At 37.4% G+C, this 18,686-nt stretch overlaps 1 protein-coding gene across 2 annotated transcripts in view; it reads right to left on the reverse strand.

The window, feature by feature from the left end:
• The window catches only part of DYNC2H1 (dynein cytoplasmic 2 heavy chain 1), a 414,726-nt gene that overhangs the window by 57,229 nt on the left and 338,811 nt on the right, over positions 1-18,686 (reverse strand). For both annotated transcript variants that reach the window (XM_036745232.1, XM_036745230.1), the window contains one exon: positions 12,152-12,241. In XM_036745232.1, the coding sequence (XP_036601127.1) occupies positions 12,152-12,241 (90 nt within the window). The remainder of the gene's footprint in view (positions 1-12,151; positions 12,242-18,686) is intronic.

Here is an 18,686-nt window from a genome sequence, read left to right on the forward strand (position 1 = left end):
TGAGGAAATCACAAAATAATTTATTAACTCCAAGTGTCTGCCTGAAACAAAGACCTATTTTTTAACACTAGTATTTTTCCTATAATGATGTACTGCTGTGAGTCACAGAACACTATACTGGCTGAATAAATGAAATTAAGAATCACTGAAAGGACAATGGAGATGTACATAGTGAGTGTAAGTAGGAGGCAAGGCAGCAATATATTACAAATAAGGAACGAGGTAAGAGAAGTAGTATATGAGATGTCATCAGAGAAACATATGACAAGAAATAAATATGGGTTGGTCATATAGGACAGCAAGAACCATCAGATAAATGTCTCATGTACTCCACTATCATCCCTTAATATCAGAAGAACACAAGGAAGGCCTCCAGCAGGTTGGATAGATTCCTTATGGTGATTTTATAGAAGGACACGGACAAGAGTCACATATGATAAGCAGGCATGGATGGGATGTGATCTACATCACTGGAATAATAACTACCTTAATGAGATCATGGAATCTTTGGTGTACTGGAATACCAAGCAGAGTCCAAGAATCAGACAGAGGTTATCAAGTATAGTGCCTTGACAACCAAAGTACAGAGAAGTGATCCAGTTACACATCAGCCTTTTTAGCTACGTCCCTAAGATGACAGTAGTATTATCTCCTAGGGACAGAACAGCTCGGCATGATGTTATATGGATGGAAATCATTGCATTCCTAATTCACTTAGTGCAGTTTATGGAGGCAGTGAGTCACAATACAAAGTGTGTCGTGAAGACTTGTGGATGAATGATAATCTACAGCAAGTAATTGCAATTCTTTTTAAACTTGTATTGCTCTTATAAATTCTTCATCACACAGGAAGCTAGATCATTTAACAATTACGTTCACTTCAATTCTGTCCTCTCATTCTCATTGCTCAGCCTCTTTATTACTTTAAAGGGGAAAAAAATGACTCTAATATTTTCCTTCATGTTGAATGAAAAAAAAAAATGTTTACAAGGGATTGAACAGGAAGAGCTAATTACCTCAATTGTGATAAATAGGTTTTTTGGTTTCCCTATCTCCTAGAAGCTGCAATGCCAGCTGTTTCTGTTTGCTTTAGAACATCAGTCTAAGGGAATAAAGGTCATAGGGCAATAGAATTTTCCTTGTTTTTAGAAAAGACAGATGCTATAAATACCCCTGGGAAGACATAGTCTGCACAGGACCTAGAAAACTACTGACAAGCAAATTAGTAAAGAGGTTTGAGTAGCTGTCAATCCACCATGATTCTGCCTAGTGCCCATACTGCCCAAAAGCTTTATTTTTAAAACTATATTCTGTTTAATTCAAAGTCTATAATGAAACCTGAGTGAACAAATCTGATTTTTAATAGAGATATAAGAGAATAAGCTATCATGGAATGTTCTATGTAATTTACACTGAAAAAAAGTTAATTCCATTCTTTGGTTTTCTATAAGCTCCACATTTTTAAAGAAAATAAGTATACATGGATTTGATTCACTTAATTTAGTGCTTTTTTCGTGTGCTTTTTTATGCTCTTAATAATCCTTGGCAAACAAATGAGAGAATTTCCTAAAAAGAGTCCTTTGAAAATTCCTGTTTGGGATAATGGTTTTTTGACACATTATAATAATTCAGAAGAACTAGAGTTATCTTAGATTCAAAATTCAGCAATTTTAGATAGTAGAACTTATATGATAAAGAACAAAAAAAGTTTTTCTTCCCTCATATTGTACGTTTGGGCATGTGATCTCTGGGGGAAATTGCTATTTTGAATGTGTTGATTCTGGATATATATGAGCAGAATACATTCATATATATCCAGAATCAACACATTCAAAATAGGAGCTGGCACATAGAAGGCATTTTTTAAAAGCTTTTGATTATTTGAAATATGTGTGTAGCTTGTAATAAATCAGAACATTTTCCAGCAACTTACTTGCCTGTCAGCCCTAAAAGGGATAAAGCTTAGTTATTAAATGTAATTTACTGAAATGGTTTCTTGCCCAGGAGGTATACTACCCAAGCCTACTGGCCTTGTCCCATAAGGGAGGATCGAGAGGACTGATGCTAAATGTGAGGTCTTACTCTGTCCCACCCCAGGGCAATTCTGAGGAAATCTTTAAGATAAAGCTTAGATATGGCTCCTTTCTAAGGAGTCTCCTCCCACAGCAGGTAACAGGATCCATTCTAGAAAAGGTGCTCAATGTACAATATGAATAACAGATATGTCAACTTAAAACACAAAAATATCATAAACACACATTAATAAATACAAAAAAACCCCAAAAAAGTCACCATATTCTCTTCAGAGGTAAAGCAACTTTGTGGAACTGCCGAAAGAGCTGAAACTGCTATTTCACAAGCAACTTGGATCTTCAGGGCCTCTACAACTTGCAAGGTCCAAAGATTTAATGGCTAGCCAAACAGGGCCCTTTGTACCTTCAGATTTCAGGATGATTTTGTTGGTATTCATCTTCTCCCTTAAAAAAGTGGGAATCAGCTCTTCCTGTGCAGTTGATGGCTGACTCTGGAACTCCTCAGTTCTCAAATTCAGGAGGGCAGCTACTGAGGCAGTTTTTCAGGATCACTATTCACTGACCTATGCTTATAGAAGGAAGCGGGCAGGAGAAGCAAACAACCAGGGATTCAGGCTCTCCTAAATAAACACGTACATTTGTGAGTAGCCATCTCTGCAGCTTGGGAAAAGGAGTAAGACATCCCCTTTCTCCTTTGCTTCAAGTCCAAGGAAAAGAAAGCACTGAATATATCCAAAAAAGAGGCTGACATGTTTTGTTTTGGGCTTTTCCTCAGTTCTTATAGCCCTTGGAGTGAGAAGCTTCTCCTGACTCAGTTTCTACTAATCATTTTTGATACAACTCCTCAGTCACTGGACTTAATAAGATGATGCTCCATCATTTCAGCAAAGTGAATGTCCTAGCCAGGGGCTAGAGGATGTATCTCACAGAGAATGGACAGAGCACATCAAGTTTCATGAGATGTGCCCTAGACCAGCACTGAAGGGGTCAGGAGTGGAAAAAGTTTAAGAAGCCCTGCCCTAGACCATGGGATCAAGGGGTTCCTCCCATCACCCCCATCCAATGTGTTGTAGACTAGGTCTCTAAAGTCTCTTTGACTTCTACATCTATGATACTATGATCCATATGTATTAATTTTTCTACTATTTCATATATTTTATAAACTTTAGTCTAATAATATAAACTTACCATCTCTCAACTATGAACAGAAAAAGTGGTGTCTGTCTTCTCTATTAACTATAATAATGGAGCAATAAATATTAATCTGAGAAAACTCTCTGGTCATGGATAATTTCTAACGTGAATTAGATGATATAGTTAATGTTTCCTTTAAAAGAAACGATTTTATAATTCTGTTGACAAACTAACATAAAAAAGAATATTAAACCAAGATACAGAACCAATATGTATAATTATATTTGCATCAGTTTTTCCTCTACAACAAGCTAACTAAAATTAAGGAAGGAATTTATAAAGAATCCATTTGAGAACAACTACAGAGGACTATCTAAGAGATCTTTTCCTTCTTACTTCACTAAACAGTAACTCTCTTGAGATTCATAGTGAATTTTTTTTATTAATTCTTAGGCTTATAAGTCTATTTCATACTTTGAAATTCTGTATCTAATCTGCATTTTTTGTTAGAGATGATGCTTGTCACCTGTCAGTCACAGGGACTTTTGACTCACTCCCCAAATTTAATCATCTTATTTTACATTGTAAAGGCATTTGAATTTACATTATGATCTATAAACAACAAACCCAAACACTAGATTAACATATTTTCAATGACTTTCTAAGAGTATATATAAAAAAGCTTACTGTTGCCTTGGTAACTAGCAATATGTAGCTCAAAACAAACTATACTTTCTTTATACAAAGTTCCAATTTTACTTTGAGAATCAAAATAAAAAACTTAAAAAGTGACAACAGTGTTACAAGAGTGTTTAATATGAAAAATGTAGGAACATTAAGATCTTATCTGAGAAAACGTTTTGACTTATTTAGTCAAAAACATTTCTGATGCTTCTCTCTTCTTGACCGTTTCTACGTGATTAGCAAGGAAATGCAATAGAGAACATAACTTGGATAACATATGAAGACATACCTGAAAATTACACTCAAGATAATCTAAAGAATATTTCGCTGGTGAGTCCCTCAAGTATCTTGACAAAAAACACCAATTCTTATCCAAGGAACTCCAGGTCAACACTATGACAGGGAACTTTGCTACATTTCCATACTAACAAGTTTCCCAATTGCTGTATCATAACAACATTTTCAGCCCCACTGCCCAACAGATTTCTCTATACATATGTCAACTGACTTTTAAAAGCAAGATGCAGAACATAAGGCACTTCTCTTGGCTTTGATATAACCTTGTAAAAATTAGAAAATTATAGGACAAGGAGGGAATTTGAAGATCATCTATTTCAACTCCTTTCATTCTACAGATAAGTATAAGACCAAGGGAAGGGAAGTGCTCAATCACATAATTTTAGAGTTAGGGCTAAAACCTAGGTCTTCTGATTCCCAGGCCAAAGCTCTTTTCATGATCATCTACGAGTTGTCTTGCCATCACTTACACTGGTCTGACTAGTATTTCTACATGTCCTCTAGGTATTACTATTATATAAATGACAAATCAGACTTAGATCCTATATATCATTTCATCCACACTTGTCTACATTGACAGATACAACCAAAATTAACTGAGTGAAGAGAGCTCTAAATAGAGCACATCTGGTGAAGTAGTTAACCCTAACTATTCCTCTAAGTCACTTCTTCATATTGCTGTCATGGATTCTGCCCTATGCCAGATCTACTCACATTAATTCAGCTTTTCAAACTCTGAATCTTCCTGGAGAGAGTGGGATATGGAATAATGTTCACAATTACCGGATATACTTTACTGCAACTTCCACAAAAATATGTCCATTTTTTCAAAAAAAAATTAAAGTCAAAGCTAAAAAAAAAAATCTCGCTAAATTTGTTCCAACAATAGTGAATATAACTCAGTGATTATTTGGTTGACAAATGAATCCTTAGCCCAGTATTTGTGATCTTTGGGCTTAACTGAAGACTATGCTACTATGTTCTTAGATCTTTTGTTCCTAATCTAATTCATTTTCAATCTTTCTCTGTCTATTGCATCATTCCCTATAACCTACAAACATGTCCATGTCTCGTCCATTCTGAAAAAAAAAAAAACTTCACTTGATCCTTCTGGCCCCACTAATCATCATCCTACCTCTTCTGCCCTTTATAGCTAAACTCCTTGAAAAGGGCATCTACAATAGGTGCCTCTTATTTTCTCTCCTCTCACTCTCTTAACTCTAGACAATCTAGCTTCTTAGTGATATTCTTTTAGTTGACAAATCCAGTGTTCTTTCCTTTATCCTCATTCTCCTTCACCCTCGGCAGCCTTTGACATTTGTTACCACTTTTTCCTCCTTGACACTCTCTTCTAAATTTTAAGGACACCACTAGCTTCTTGTTCTCCTTTTACTTATTTGGTCACTCCTCTGTTTCCTTTGATGTTTCCTTCCCTTTGCTCTGTTTCCTTCCCTTTGCTCTGTTTCCTTCCCTTTGCTCTGTTTCCTTATGCTTCCTCTAACTATAGGTGTACCTCAGGGTTCTATCTTAGGCCATCTTCTCTTTTCCTTCTATGCTACTTCACTTGGTGATCTATCAGCTCACATGGATTTAATTACCATCTCTAAGTTGATGATTCTCAAATCTACCTATTCTGTCCCAAACTTTCTGCTAATTTCCAATCTTGTATCTCCAACTGCTTTTCAGGTATCTCAGAATTGGATGTTCAGTAGACATCTTCAATATGTCCAAAACGGAACTCACTTATTTTCCCCTAAACACTTTCCCCCTCCTATCCTCCCTATTACTGCAGAGGACAACACCATCCTTCTAGTCCCTCAGGATCACAACCTTGGCGGGGTCATCCTAGATTCCTTATTACCTCACACTCCCTATATTCAGTCTCTTGCCAAGGCCTTTTCACCTTTGCAACAAATGAAATATCGCCCCCCATCTCTCCTCTGACTGCCATCACTCTGCTGCAGGCCCTGATATATTTCAATAGCCTGCTGGTAGGATTATCTGCCTCATGTTCCCCCCACTCCACTCCAATTCATTCTCCAATTGCCATGAAAGTGATTTTCCTACAGTGCAGGTCCAATCATGTCATTACCCTACTCAATAAATTCCAGTGGTGCCCTATTACCTCCAGGAAAAAATACAAAATACTCTGCTGGGTGTTCAAAGGCCTTCATAACCTAGCCTCCTCCTACCCTTCTAGTCTTTTAAAAACATATTCCCCAGCACATACTCTACAACGCAGTGATATTGCTCCTGGCTGTTCCATGAACAAGAATCTCCATTTCTCAGCTCTGGGCATTGGTCTAACTATCCCATGCCTGGAATGCTCTTAATCCTGTTTCATCAGTTGACCTCTCTAGCTTCTTTTAAGTCTCAACTAAAATTCCATCTTTTACTGGAAGCCTTCCCCAATACTTCCTAATTCTAGTGCTTTTCCTTTGTTAATTTCTTCCTATTTATCCTGTATATGGCTTCCTTATATATCTGCCTGAATGATGACTCTCCCATTAGATTATAAGCATTTTGAAGGCAGACACTGGGTTTTGTTTTGTTTGTATCTCCAGTACTTAGCACAGTGTCTGGCACATGGTAAGTGCTTAATAAGTGTTTATTGATTAATTTTCTCTTTATCTTAATCAGTACCAAAAAGTGTTGATATAATCACTTTGCTCTATAGTTGTAATTCTAAGCTGGAAAGATGAACCACTGTAGTTTCTCATTTAATTTCCTTGAAACTACACAGTCCAGAATTTTTGCTAGGTTGTTGTTGGGGTAGTTATGGAGAGAGCTGGGCTGTACTGCTTCCTCTTACTCTACCATCTTGGCAAGTCTCCTTACATATTTATGTTTCAAAAGTGTTTCTTGTAAATAGCGTATTGTTGGATTCTGTTTTCTAATTCAATCTACTATTCTCCTCTATTTTATCAGTGAGCTAATATCACTCATTTTCACTATCTATATATAAATATATGCTAATATATACATGCATATATATATATATCCCTCATGTGCAATAAACAGATCTATTTACCAATAAATATGTATGTTTCTGTGAGTGTCCGTGTGTATGTCCAGATACATTTATAGTATATATATACATATATATGTGCCCTCAAGGAAGGCACATTCTAATGGGTGAAGCAATATGCAAATTACTATGTACATGCAAGACATAGACAGGGAAAATGGAAGGTAAATTAAGAGGGAAGGCACTGGAGGAGAAGAATGAGGAAGTAGCTATGGAAAAGGCCTGGAGTCAGGAGAGGGGTTTTTGTTGTACATGAGGAACAAATAGCATGTACGTCAGTGTTACTAGAACATAGACTATATGGAGGGGAGGGAAATGTTAAGGAATACTTGAAACGTAGTATATTATTTTATACAACTTCTGTGTCCTTCCTTCTGACCAACTAGATGACCAGAAATTTTCACTCCTTTCCCTTCTTTGGTGGTTCTATCTTGTTCCTGATTTCTTTATTTCTCTTCTTCATTTCAGCCTCCTCTGCAGTAAGGTTTTTATTGATGGTGACTTCGTTATCTGTGCTTCTTGGTCTCCATATGTCTTATTAAGCTTTTAAATTTTGCTTTAAATTGCTGATTAAAGGATTCTAAAATTTCTAATATGTTTGTTTTCTGCATTCCTTTCCATGTACTGCCTTTAATTTGTCAATGTGGCATTCAATTTTCTACTGCATGTAGTATCTAGCTATTGATGTGATCCTCCAATGGCTTTCCTTACATCTTCAATAGATCTTACAAGTTACTTCTTTGTTATCTGTCATTAGGTAGATGGATTTATCTTTTCTCCTATAATGTATAAGGAATTATGCTAGACATTTTGAGGGATATTAAAAAAGACAATGTGAAAATGTAAAGAAGTTTCTATATAAAAAGAATATAAAATACTCCAGAAACTCTCAAGGTAAACAGCAGCATTCTTCAAAATAAATGTTAAGACATGGAAAAGAAATGGATCATACAACAATATATTAACAAGAAAATTACTTTTGAAGCTTGAGATATGTCTGTGCTGGAAAGTTGGAAGAAAGTATGAAACTAAAGAGAAAATATAATGTCTATGTAGGTGGAAAATCGGGATTCAGAAAGAGAATGTGATGCTACTATTGGAGAGGAATCTTTGGAAGAGAAATAAAGAGATTTATTAAAATAGACTGAGATTAATTTATTTTTAGTATGGAGAAAAATGAGAATGACCCAGTGGAGAAAGGCTCTCTTTTGCTTTGCTGGTATTGTGTGCATCTCATTTTGAAAGTCAATGTAAAACATCTGTGCAGGAAAAAAATCTAACATATGAATTTACTGAGAATATCAAATTATTAGTAATATTCACATATAGGAAAATGTGTGGATCTATAGACTTGAACAGAATGCAGGAGAATTGAGGCATCCTCCCTAACTTGGTTTCCCACAAAGGAAACAGGGTCAAACAACAGGGGAACAAAGGGAGATAGAATGTTAGACCAAATGCCCTATAAGTTTTATAATGAGAGGTAGGTAATGGGAATAGATGTCATATAGAAAAGCTAGAGATGTAGACTTATTTAGCTAAGAGATAAGATGGCTTCCTGTCTTGTAGTATTTTCTGTTGACAAAGACAGAGCCTCAGAATAATATATTTAGACACAAATTGATCCAGAGAGGCCTGGAAAAAATCCTCATTAGTGATGACCATGGTGGTTGTCTAATTAATTTAGGATCCACTTCTGAATCTCTGCTTATCTTACACATACCAGTATGGGAACATGTAAGACCAGAGTTGTCTCTCTGGTGTCCAGAGGCAAACTGAAGGCAGGTACACTAATTAGGAGGCTACTGAAGCAGTTTGGGTGAAAGGTGATGAGGACTTGATCTAAGGTAGAAGCTTTGTGAATTAACGAGAAAGAGACAGATGCAAGCAATGTTATAGAGATAGAATTAGTAAGACTTGGCAAGTGACTGGACAATGTGAGATTCAGTCAGTGTATGTCACAGTAGTCAGGGTCCATTGCCAGAAAAAATCCAACATGGACTATTTAGTGCAGTTTCACATTCAGGGGCATTGCTCTTTAAGTAACTCTCTAGGGAAGCTAGAACAGGCAAATCAGACGATCAGCATGATGGGTTAAACAACTCCTTTGAGATAGCTGGTGCAGTATCCTTGAATTGTAGGTGCTGTCTACAACCTCAATGATTATGCTGGAGGTGGGACATACTTTCGCTGCTGAACAGATGTACTAGTGGATGTGAGAGCCTTGAATTGCTATGGATGACAGTTTTCATGTTAGCTGAAACTGAGGAAGACTGGATAATAGATCAGAATAACATTTGAGAAAGGTTCAATTCAGATGCAGAATCAGCTTTGCAAAAAGAGTTTATGAGGGACTTCTATCCAGATGAAGTGAGAAGTTATGTCTTAGTCTAAGTTTCAGTTGCACTACCTCAAAATAAGAAGAAATACAACAAATAAATAAAAGTTACAAAAAAAGATGAGAAATAAACATTTTTAAACAATATAATACCTATCAGGGAAAAAAAAAACCTCAACAAAAGGCTCTGTACCGATTCACTTCACCCTGATGCTCTCCCCCCGCCTCTCTCTGACCATGCTGCTAGGCTTACTTTTATTGATTTATTTACTCTTGTTTTGGTTGTGGTGGTTTGTGTTGTCTCCACCAAATTTCACCTTGTAGTGACAGACTGCTCACACCTTCCCAAATATGGAGAGTGCACTGAGTTTACTCAGCCCTAGGGAAAGAGCAAGCAGTTTTCTGGAATAGATGACAAACTATCTAATAAAGAAAATAAAATGTTTCCATAAGGAATGTCATGAAAATCTGGGGAAGAGAAATTATCCAAAAGGAAGAAGTGCTCAACAATGCAAACGAAACAAACCAACACAACTGCAGAGTAATAAAAAACGGTGAGGTTTGAGGAAAGGCCAGTGGGTTAAGATGTCAAGAAATCATTGGTGGCTTTGCAGAGAGCAGTACAAGTCATTCAGTGGTGACAGTGGAAGCCAGTCTGCAAGAGTTTAAGAACTGAAAATCGATGTCATTGTCTAGTAGAAAGAGCATTGCATTGGTAATTAAGAGACTTGTGCCCCAGTTTCAGTTTTGCTACTAACTAGTTATAGGACAACAGCCAAGTCATTTATCTTCTTTAAACTTCAATTTTCTCATATAGAAAATGAGGGAATTGGACTATATAATATCTAAGGCCTTTTAAAGCATTACTTGTATTCTAAATTGCATAGGTACCAAATAAGCACATATGACATGTTACTAAGCAACAGCTTTTTGAAGAACTATATTCTTTTGGTTCTATTCTGGTATTTTTAGCACCATGCTCTTACCCACTATTCTTTTATAGGTTACAGAATACCACGATAAGGTGGTTCAGGAGCAGCAATGGCAAGTGTTCACTGATAATCCATATAACTCTATCTCTTTCCTTTACATTCACTTGTTGAATTAAATAGCTTGGGCACTAAATCGCCATAATGCTAAAAATGGTGCCTATTACTTTGAACCATCATTATCAGTAATGAGATGTGAATGTATAGTTGCGAGTTTCAACATTAACTGTGTGCAACACGATTCTCATTGGGCATTGAAGACTATACTGGCTCTGCTTACTCTTGGACAGCAGGAAGTACATTCCTTGGTTCTAGGCAGGCCTGCTTGGATCCTGTTTGACATCCTGCTACCAGCCGTCATGAGACAAGGAAGCTGTCATTGTGCTCTGACTTGGCCAGGAATCATTTGACCTCTCCTACTTGGGGCAGGAGAAGGGCTATTCACGATGTGAAAGTGTCCTTTTTTAGAAATCTTCCTCAACTGTAGTTAACAAAAGTAACTCAACCCATTAACAGCAACAGATGCCATTCCTCCGTTCTGTTCACACTGTACAAAAAGAACTCTCTCCTATTTGTTTTCCCTTTATAATAAGACAGGAGGAGTCACAGAACTGAATTCTCAGACAAGATTCTAGTCATCCTAATGTGCAGATAGGTCTTATCAGGAGCCCCCAGCTCTATCGAGTTCCCTGGTTTCTTTTTGCTGCCCATACAGAAGTATACCAGCGTCCCTTTTATCCTTGCCATTGGGACCCCCATTTTTCTAGGAGCATAAGGATATGATTTATCTCTCTTGTCAGAATGACAGGCACAAAGGGCCAATTGAGAAAAGGATTCTATATGAGCATCCTGACTGAAATCACACAGAGCTCTTACTTGATAGAAATCTCTTGGTGAGCAGTAAATTCAGCAAGCAGTCTCTTTGGAATGGCAACTGATGAAAATACAGTTCCAGCTACCCAAGCAGTGCAGTTATTCCCTACCTGCTGGGTCTTCACCACATCTCAGTTTCTCTGCTGCGGAAATGATAATACTGACTATAACTGCAACTTCTTGCTTTGAGTGAGGCTTCGGCTGAGCTCAACCTGAATTTATTTCATGCCAGCTCTTCTATCCTAAAGGTCTAGTGATTCCCTGTTGTCAGCTTTTACTAGCTTGAAACATGGGCACTCCTAATCTTCTAACTGTCTTTACTACCCAAGTCTTTTCTTTCTTATATTGGATAAGGGGATTCTATTTTCTCCTCCTCCAAATCTGACCACCACAACACCATCACGACCCTAAATGTCAGGAAAAGAAATGAACAAATCACAATCGCTCAAAGCAAACTTCCTGACAGTAGAGCCTTTCTACCCACTGTAATACATGTCTAAAAAGGAGATGGTCTTTATTACTGAAGGGAAAAAATATCTCTTTTGAACCATAATGTAGAGTCGAGCTGCCAGCAAGTGGAAGCTTTCCTAAGACATTGAGCTCAGAGCATTCATTTTTAAAAGGATGAAAATGTGTGCGACTATATAAGAACATTTTTTAAACACTGGTTATTTAGTAAATTCATCTGATCCTCTGATTAGGGTGGTTCTTAGATACTAACAGGCCTGTTATAATACATTCACACAACGAAAATAACCAAAGAATATAAGTTTACCTGTATTGCAAGTGCACGAGCTACAAGACCTCTAAGATACTGCAAGGGATCTTCTGGGCCTTCCCACTTGCTCTGCCATATTAGAGGACACTGAAATAGAAAAGTCATAATTAATTTAGTATATTAGTAATCTTTTGATTTCAATATTCCAGATGGAAAAGCTACTTAAGGTCTTCTATTATGGACATGTTTCATTAAAAACACGATAGTTTTTACCTTCACAATCTCTCTCCCATCTGACCACTTCTTTCCATTCAGGCCCTCACCACTCTTCACCTAGATTACTGCCATATTCTCTTGATACACAGCCTGTCTCTCACCTATCTTTCCAGCTTCAGTGGATATTCCTCTCCTAGACAACAAGGCAAAATCCATCCAAAAAGGCCCTCTTTTTGTTTCTCACACAGGAAAATCCACCTCCCATCTCCTTGTCTTTGCCCTGGCTTTTCTACATGCATGGAATATACTCCATCCTTACCACCACCATGGCATTCTCTTTTTTCTTTAGAATGTAGCTCAAAGGGGGCAGCTAGGTGGCGCAGTCAGTAGAGCACCGGCCCTGGAGTCAGGAGGACCTGAGTTCAAATCCGGCCTCAGACACTTGACACATGTACTAGCTGTGTGACCTTGGGCAAGTCACTTAACCCCAACTGCCCTGCCAAAAAGCAAAAAAAAAAAAAAAAAAAGAATGTAGCTCAAGAACTATCTTATACATGAAACTTTTCCTGCTCCCATCAACTGTTAATGTTCAAACTTCCTTGTATTTTATATACATTTTAGTTATTCACTTTGTATTTATGCTGTACATATTTATGTATATGCTTATTGTCTTCTGTATAAGAATGTTAAGCTCCTTGTGAGCAGGAAATATCGCCTTCTTTGTACTTGTATGACCAACACCTAGCACAGCATCTTCTTGTTGGTTGACTGTGATGCAAAAGCCCATCTCTTTCACACCTGTATTCTCTCCATAGTGCTACCAATTATGTTTGCAAACCATGGAATACATTGATCTAAGAGAAATGAGAATTACAGGTGGCCCAAAGAGCAATAGAAAGACACACTGTAGATATGAGCAGGCTACAATATATTATTCACCACAAATGGAACAGGATAAGTGGGAGGAAAACCCTCATTCATTACATGTATAACCAGAAAATGAGGTAAGCCGGCCATGTCATCAGAATGAGGGACAATAGTTGGACTGTTCAAGTATTACAATGGTATTCTCAAGACATTAAAAGACTCAGTGGAAGCCTGATTTACAAAACAACTTGAAGTAATATTAATTTAACAAGAAATGGCAAAAGGGGCTAGGAGTCTGCACAATTAGTAAAGAAGACTTAGTAAAGTGATTTGATCAATTCTCTCTACAAAGTAGGGTTTTTCAGGAGAGAAAGCTGGCTTATGCAAACCTAATCTGGTCCAGGTTAGGAAGAGTAAAAAATAGCTTTGATTGAAGATGAACATTAAAATGCTGAACTTCAAAAAGTATGAAGATGAATGGGAACAGCTCAAATGAAAATGATCAGCGAAGATCACTTCAAATAACTTTTCCCTCCATGTGGCCAAAGGAGTTCTTTCATGTTTTCTTTTCTGCACTGAGAAAGCAGTACTGATGTGGGACCTTTGGGAAGTCAAATATAAGAGACTGTTTACAAACGTAAGGAAAGGATCCCTGACTAAATAACATATTTTGGAACCAAGTGGAACTCATATCATAAAAATGACAGCCTGAGATGCCAGTATTTTACAAGAGGCATGCAGCATGGTAAAGTGCAAAGAACACTGGATTTAGAGTCAGGGCCTCTGTGTTTAAATCTATTTGGTGATTTATGTCACTTTGAGGAAGGCCCTTACCCTCTTTAAGTCTTAGTTTCCTCCACTACAAAATTAGGTGGTTAGACAAAACAATAGCTAAGGTAACTTCCAGCTGATATTTTCTGTCCCTAATGGTAAAACAGTTCTTTCTCACACGAGGCCCAAATCTATCCTCATAACTTTTACCCTCTGTATGTCATGCTATCTTCAAGGGTCAAGCAAAAAACATTCTAATGTCTTCCATATGGCAACCCTTCCAGGATTTGAAAACTGCCATCAAGTCCTCCCTGTGGCTTCTCTTCTCAAGCCACCCTCAAATTGCATGATCACCACACTGGTTGTGCCCCTCTGGATACTCTCTAAGTGACTAATAGTCTTCCTTAAATGTGGTGCCTGGAATTTAATACTTTGCTCATGGTATCATCTGATTAGATATTGTATTCTAACTTTTCTCAAGAACCTGGCCAGCAGTCTCCTTTGACTAATCTTGCAGAAAGTCTAACAGAACTCAATCTTGTTAACATTGGGTATCAATCCCTATCCTCTTCATATAGCCCAACAGAAGCTATTATATATTTGCTATAAACATATTAATCATTAACTCTTTATTACAAGTGAAGTATGTGATGTGAGAAGGGAAGAGTTTCAGATATCAAGCACTGACAACAGCCTCAAGAACACCATCAAACAAGATAATTGGAAAGGATTTCAGAGCCCACTGAATCTACCCTACACTTGAACAAAGACGCGCACTGCAGTCTACCCAACACGGGGCCAGCCTTTGCTGGAAGACATGAAGTTTATACAAATCCTTCCTAAAAAGTGGTGGCCAGAGTAGAACATAGGATTCTAAATGAGCTATGACCACAGCAGAAGGAAATGAAACCCTCCCCCGATCCTAGACATTATGCCTCTCTTTGTACAGTCTAAAACTTTGGTAGCTCTTCTGACTGCCATATTATCCTGATGATTCATCCTGAGCTTGCAATCCACTAAAATAAAAAAATTAACGCTAATTTATATATCCATGACCTTCACATCATTAACATCATATATGATGTACCTGGGCATCTCTTTTGCTGAAAAATACTAGCTCTAGAGTCAGAGGAGCTAAGTTCAGATTTTACCTCTAATATAAGTTACTTGTGTGACCCTGGGCAAGTTAATTTACCTGAGCCTCACTCTCATCCTTGGTAAAATGAAGGCTTTGGACCATACTGAAGTCTTTTCCAGCTCTAAATCTATGAACCTAGACTCTCTAGTAGATAATAAGTTTCTTAAGAGCAGGACTTATGTCATAGCTATCTCCGTGTATCATTACTAGCACCAAATACACCAAATAGCACATATAATTATTCAACAAACATTTGTTGAATTGAATTAAAATGTGTCTCAAGTGCATATTTATTAGAAACTATAACAATAGTCATATTTTGTATATAAATGTTTAGAAATACCGATGGCCAGTTGTCTTCTAATAATTTAAGTGTAGGGATTCCATTTGGAAAAATTGATAATGTGACTGAGGAATAATTCCAAGCATTCTGAGCTCTGGCCTTTCATAAAAAATATTTTTAAAAGTTAAAACTTCTAAAGTTTTCAAATATAACATAGATGGAGAATATATTAGTTAGGTTTTTTCCACTTGTGAATTGACTCGAGCTTCACCTCATTTTGGTTGGTATTTCCTAAACAATGTGAGGAAATATCAAGCACTGATAAGAGTATTCAAGAAGACTGAACTTCAGCAGAAAAACAATCTCAGAACTGCAGAGCTGGAAGGAATCTCAGAGGATGGCCACTTGAGCATGAGCCCTCTATGCAAGATACCCACACATAGTAAGGCTATGCTTGAAGACTCCCAGTGAGGAAGAAACAGCTACCTGCAAAATGGAGGCTAATCCACTTTGGGATCTTTCTGGTAATAAAGAAGCTTCTTTTTGTCCCAAGCCTGCATTTTCTTCTTTCCAATTTTCATCCATTGTACCTCATTCTGCCCTCTGGGAATAGGCAAAACAAGTGCAACCAGTCTTCCATATGAAACCCTGAAAATAATTCTCAGGTATCCTCTAAATCTTCTTTCCTCCAGCCTAAACATTGCAAGCGCCTTCATGCATGATCACCACTCTGGATGTCTTCCTTTGAATACTCCAGTTCTAAAGTGTGGTATCCAGAACGTAACACAACGCTCCAAATATGATCTGACTAAAAAAGCATGCAGTGACACAACCATCACATTCCTAGTTCTAGACATTATGCTGTTCTTAATGCAGACTAAGATTATTGGCCATATCATATTAAATCAAGTTGAGCTTAACAGCCTGCTAAAATCACCCATATCTTTTTAAGATAACCTACAATCTAGCCATGCCTTTCCAATCTTGTACTTATAAATATTTGTGGAACTCACATGTAAGACTTTAGAGTTATCTCTATGAAATTTCAACCTATTAGATATGGCCTGTAAAAAACTTTTTCAGATCTTCCTGTCATCCATTATATTAGCAATCCTTCTTTACTTTGTATCATCTACAAATGATAAGCATGACATTTATACCAGTGTCCAATTTATTGCTAAGAATATTGCATCAATCCACTAGAAACTTAATGTTCCAAGGTCTACTCTTTGGATCTGCCCAACTGATTAGATAATGCATCTACCTATACATCATCTATTCCATATTTGTCCATTTTATTCCCAAAAGGAGGATGACTCTACCAAGTGCTAACTAAAATATAGCAAACTATAGTGACAACATTCCCTTGATTTATAAGTCAAGGGTTTTTGGTTGTTTTTTTTCCAATTGAGTCTGAATCTTCAAGACCCTATTTGCGATTTTCTTGGCAAAGATAATGAAGTAATTTGCCATTTCCTTCTCCAACTCATTTTACAGATAAGGAAACTGAGGCAAATAGGGTTAAATGACTTGTCCAGGGTCACAAAGCAGGTAAGTATCTGAGGCCAGATTTGAATTCAAAAAGATGAGTCTTCCTGACTTTAGGCACAGCACTCTATCCACTGTTAAAAAATGAAATCAAGAAATGAAATGGCTGGATCAAGATGGAGATGGATGGACAGCCTGACTAACTGAATGACTTGGAATGAGAAAGAATGAGTTCAAATTCTTCCTTTAACACTTATTAGCTGTATGATTCAACTTCTGTTATAACAACAGCCCCATACCTCCTGAGTTTATTGTGTAGATCATATAACAAAATACATGCAAAATGCTTTCCAAACTTGAAAAGTTCCATACAAATGTTAGCTATGACGATGATGATGACGTCATACTAGATCTCTGTGAACACTACTTTATTTTCTAGATGATCACACACTGTATTGTAATTGATTCTCTTAGAATAAAAATCAAATGATCAATTAGTTTGTAGACACCAAGTTCTTCCTCTTTAAAAAATGGAACATTTGCTGTTTTCCAGTCCCAAGGTATCTCTCCTATTCTCTAGTATCTCTAAAAGATCCCTGGTTCAGAAATGACATCCAGCCATCCTTTCATTGCCCTGGAGTGCTGTCTGTCTAAGCCTCTGATTGGAGTAGTCAGTCACCAAGCATTTTTAAAGTACTTATTATATGCCAGGTTCTATGCTAAATTCTAATGATACAAAGAAAAGCAGAAACAGTCCCTACCCTCAAAGAACTCACATGACGGTGGGGGAGACAACACACAAACAACTATTTACATTGAAGATATGCTTAATGCAAATAGAAGGTATGTCAGAGGAAAGGTAATAGTAGTAAAAGTGGGGGACAGGGAAAAGTTGCCTAAAGAAGGTAAGATTTGATCAGGCTGAATAGAGAGAGAGCATTCCAGGCACAGGAGATGACCAAGGCACAGAGTCAAGAGATAGAGAGCTAGTGTATTGGTAATTAAGGAGGGCTTTTAGCACTTATTCAACCAAGTACCCTTGAAGAGTTTGGCCTTTGTTTCCTTGATTAAATTAGGAGTTCTTGATCTCCTTGCCTCAAGGGAAAGCATAGTTTACATGAGTTTGAGTGACATGTTTGTGACATCAGAGACTTTTAGACCACGTGGGTTTAAGTCGCATTTAAGTTGCAACAAAAGCTCTTGGCCTCTCAGGAAACGACTCCCATCATTGCCACTGGCCTGTTTTCCTTCAGGCCTTTATTACTCCGGGGCTCCATAGAACCATTGCAACCCCAAGTACAAAGAGCCACCTCAAAACTGGGAAACATTCAACCACCATCTCAGTACTCCAAAACACCATACTTTCCTTTTAATCTGCAGATTCTACCGACTACACCATTTTGTTGCAACAATTTGGCTAGCAGCTGTTGTGGTGGTGAAAGACCAACACAAGCCCAACAACAAGAATGCTGCCAGAACAGTTTCTTTTGATCTGCTTTATTAAGGAAAATAATGTTAAGGGGTTAACAATCTTATTTCAATCCAACATAAAAATATCATTCACTTAGTTCAGGGGAAAAAGCCAGCACCCTTAACTTCAGAACAAATACAAACAAGTTACAAACATACACAATACAAACAGACCAGATCACAATTCATAGTTACCAAGAAAACATCAATATCTGGGTTGACAAGCTGGGAGGCTCTTAGAGCAGCTGCCCAGAGTCCCACGCCAACACTCCTCAAGGAGTGAGAGCCTCAAGGGAGAACGCCAATCTCTGGGTTTATATATCCTGTTCAGGTTCAAAGGTGAGTCCCACATGCGACTC

Source organism: Trichosurus vulpecula, chromosome 2 (assembly GCF_011100635.1).
Source record: "Trichosurus vulpecula isolate mTriVul1 chromosome 2, mTriVul1.pri, whole genome shotgun sequence".
NCBI lineage: Eukaryota > Metazoa > Chordata > Mammalia > Diprotodontia > Phalangeridae > Trichosurus > Trichosurus vulpecula.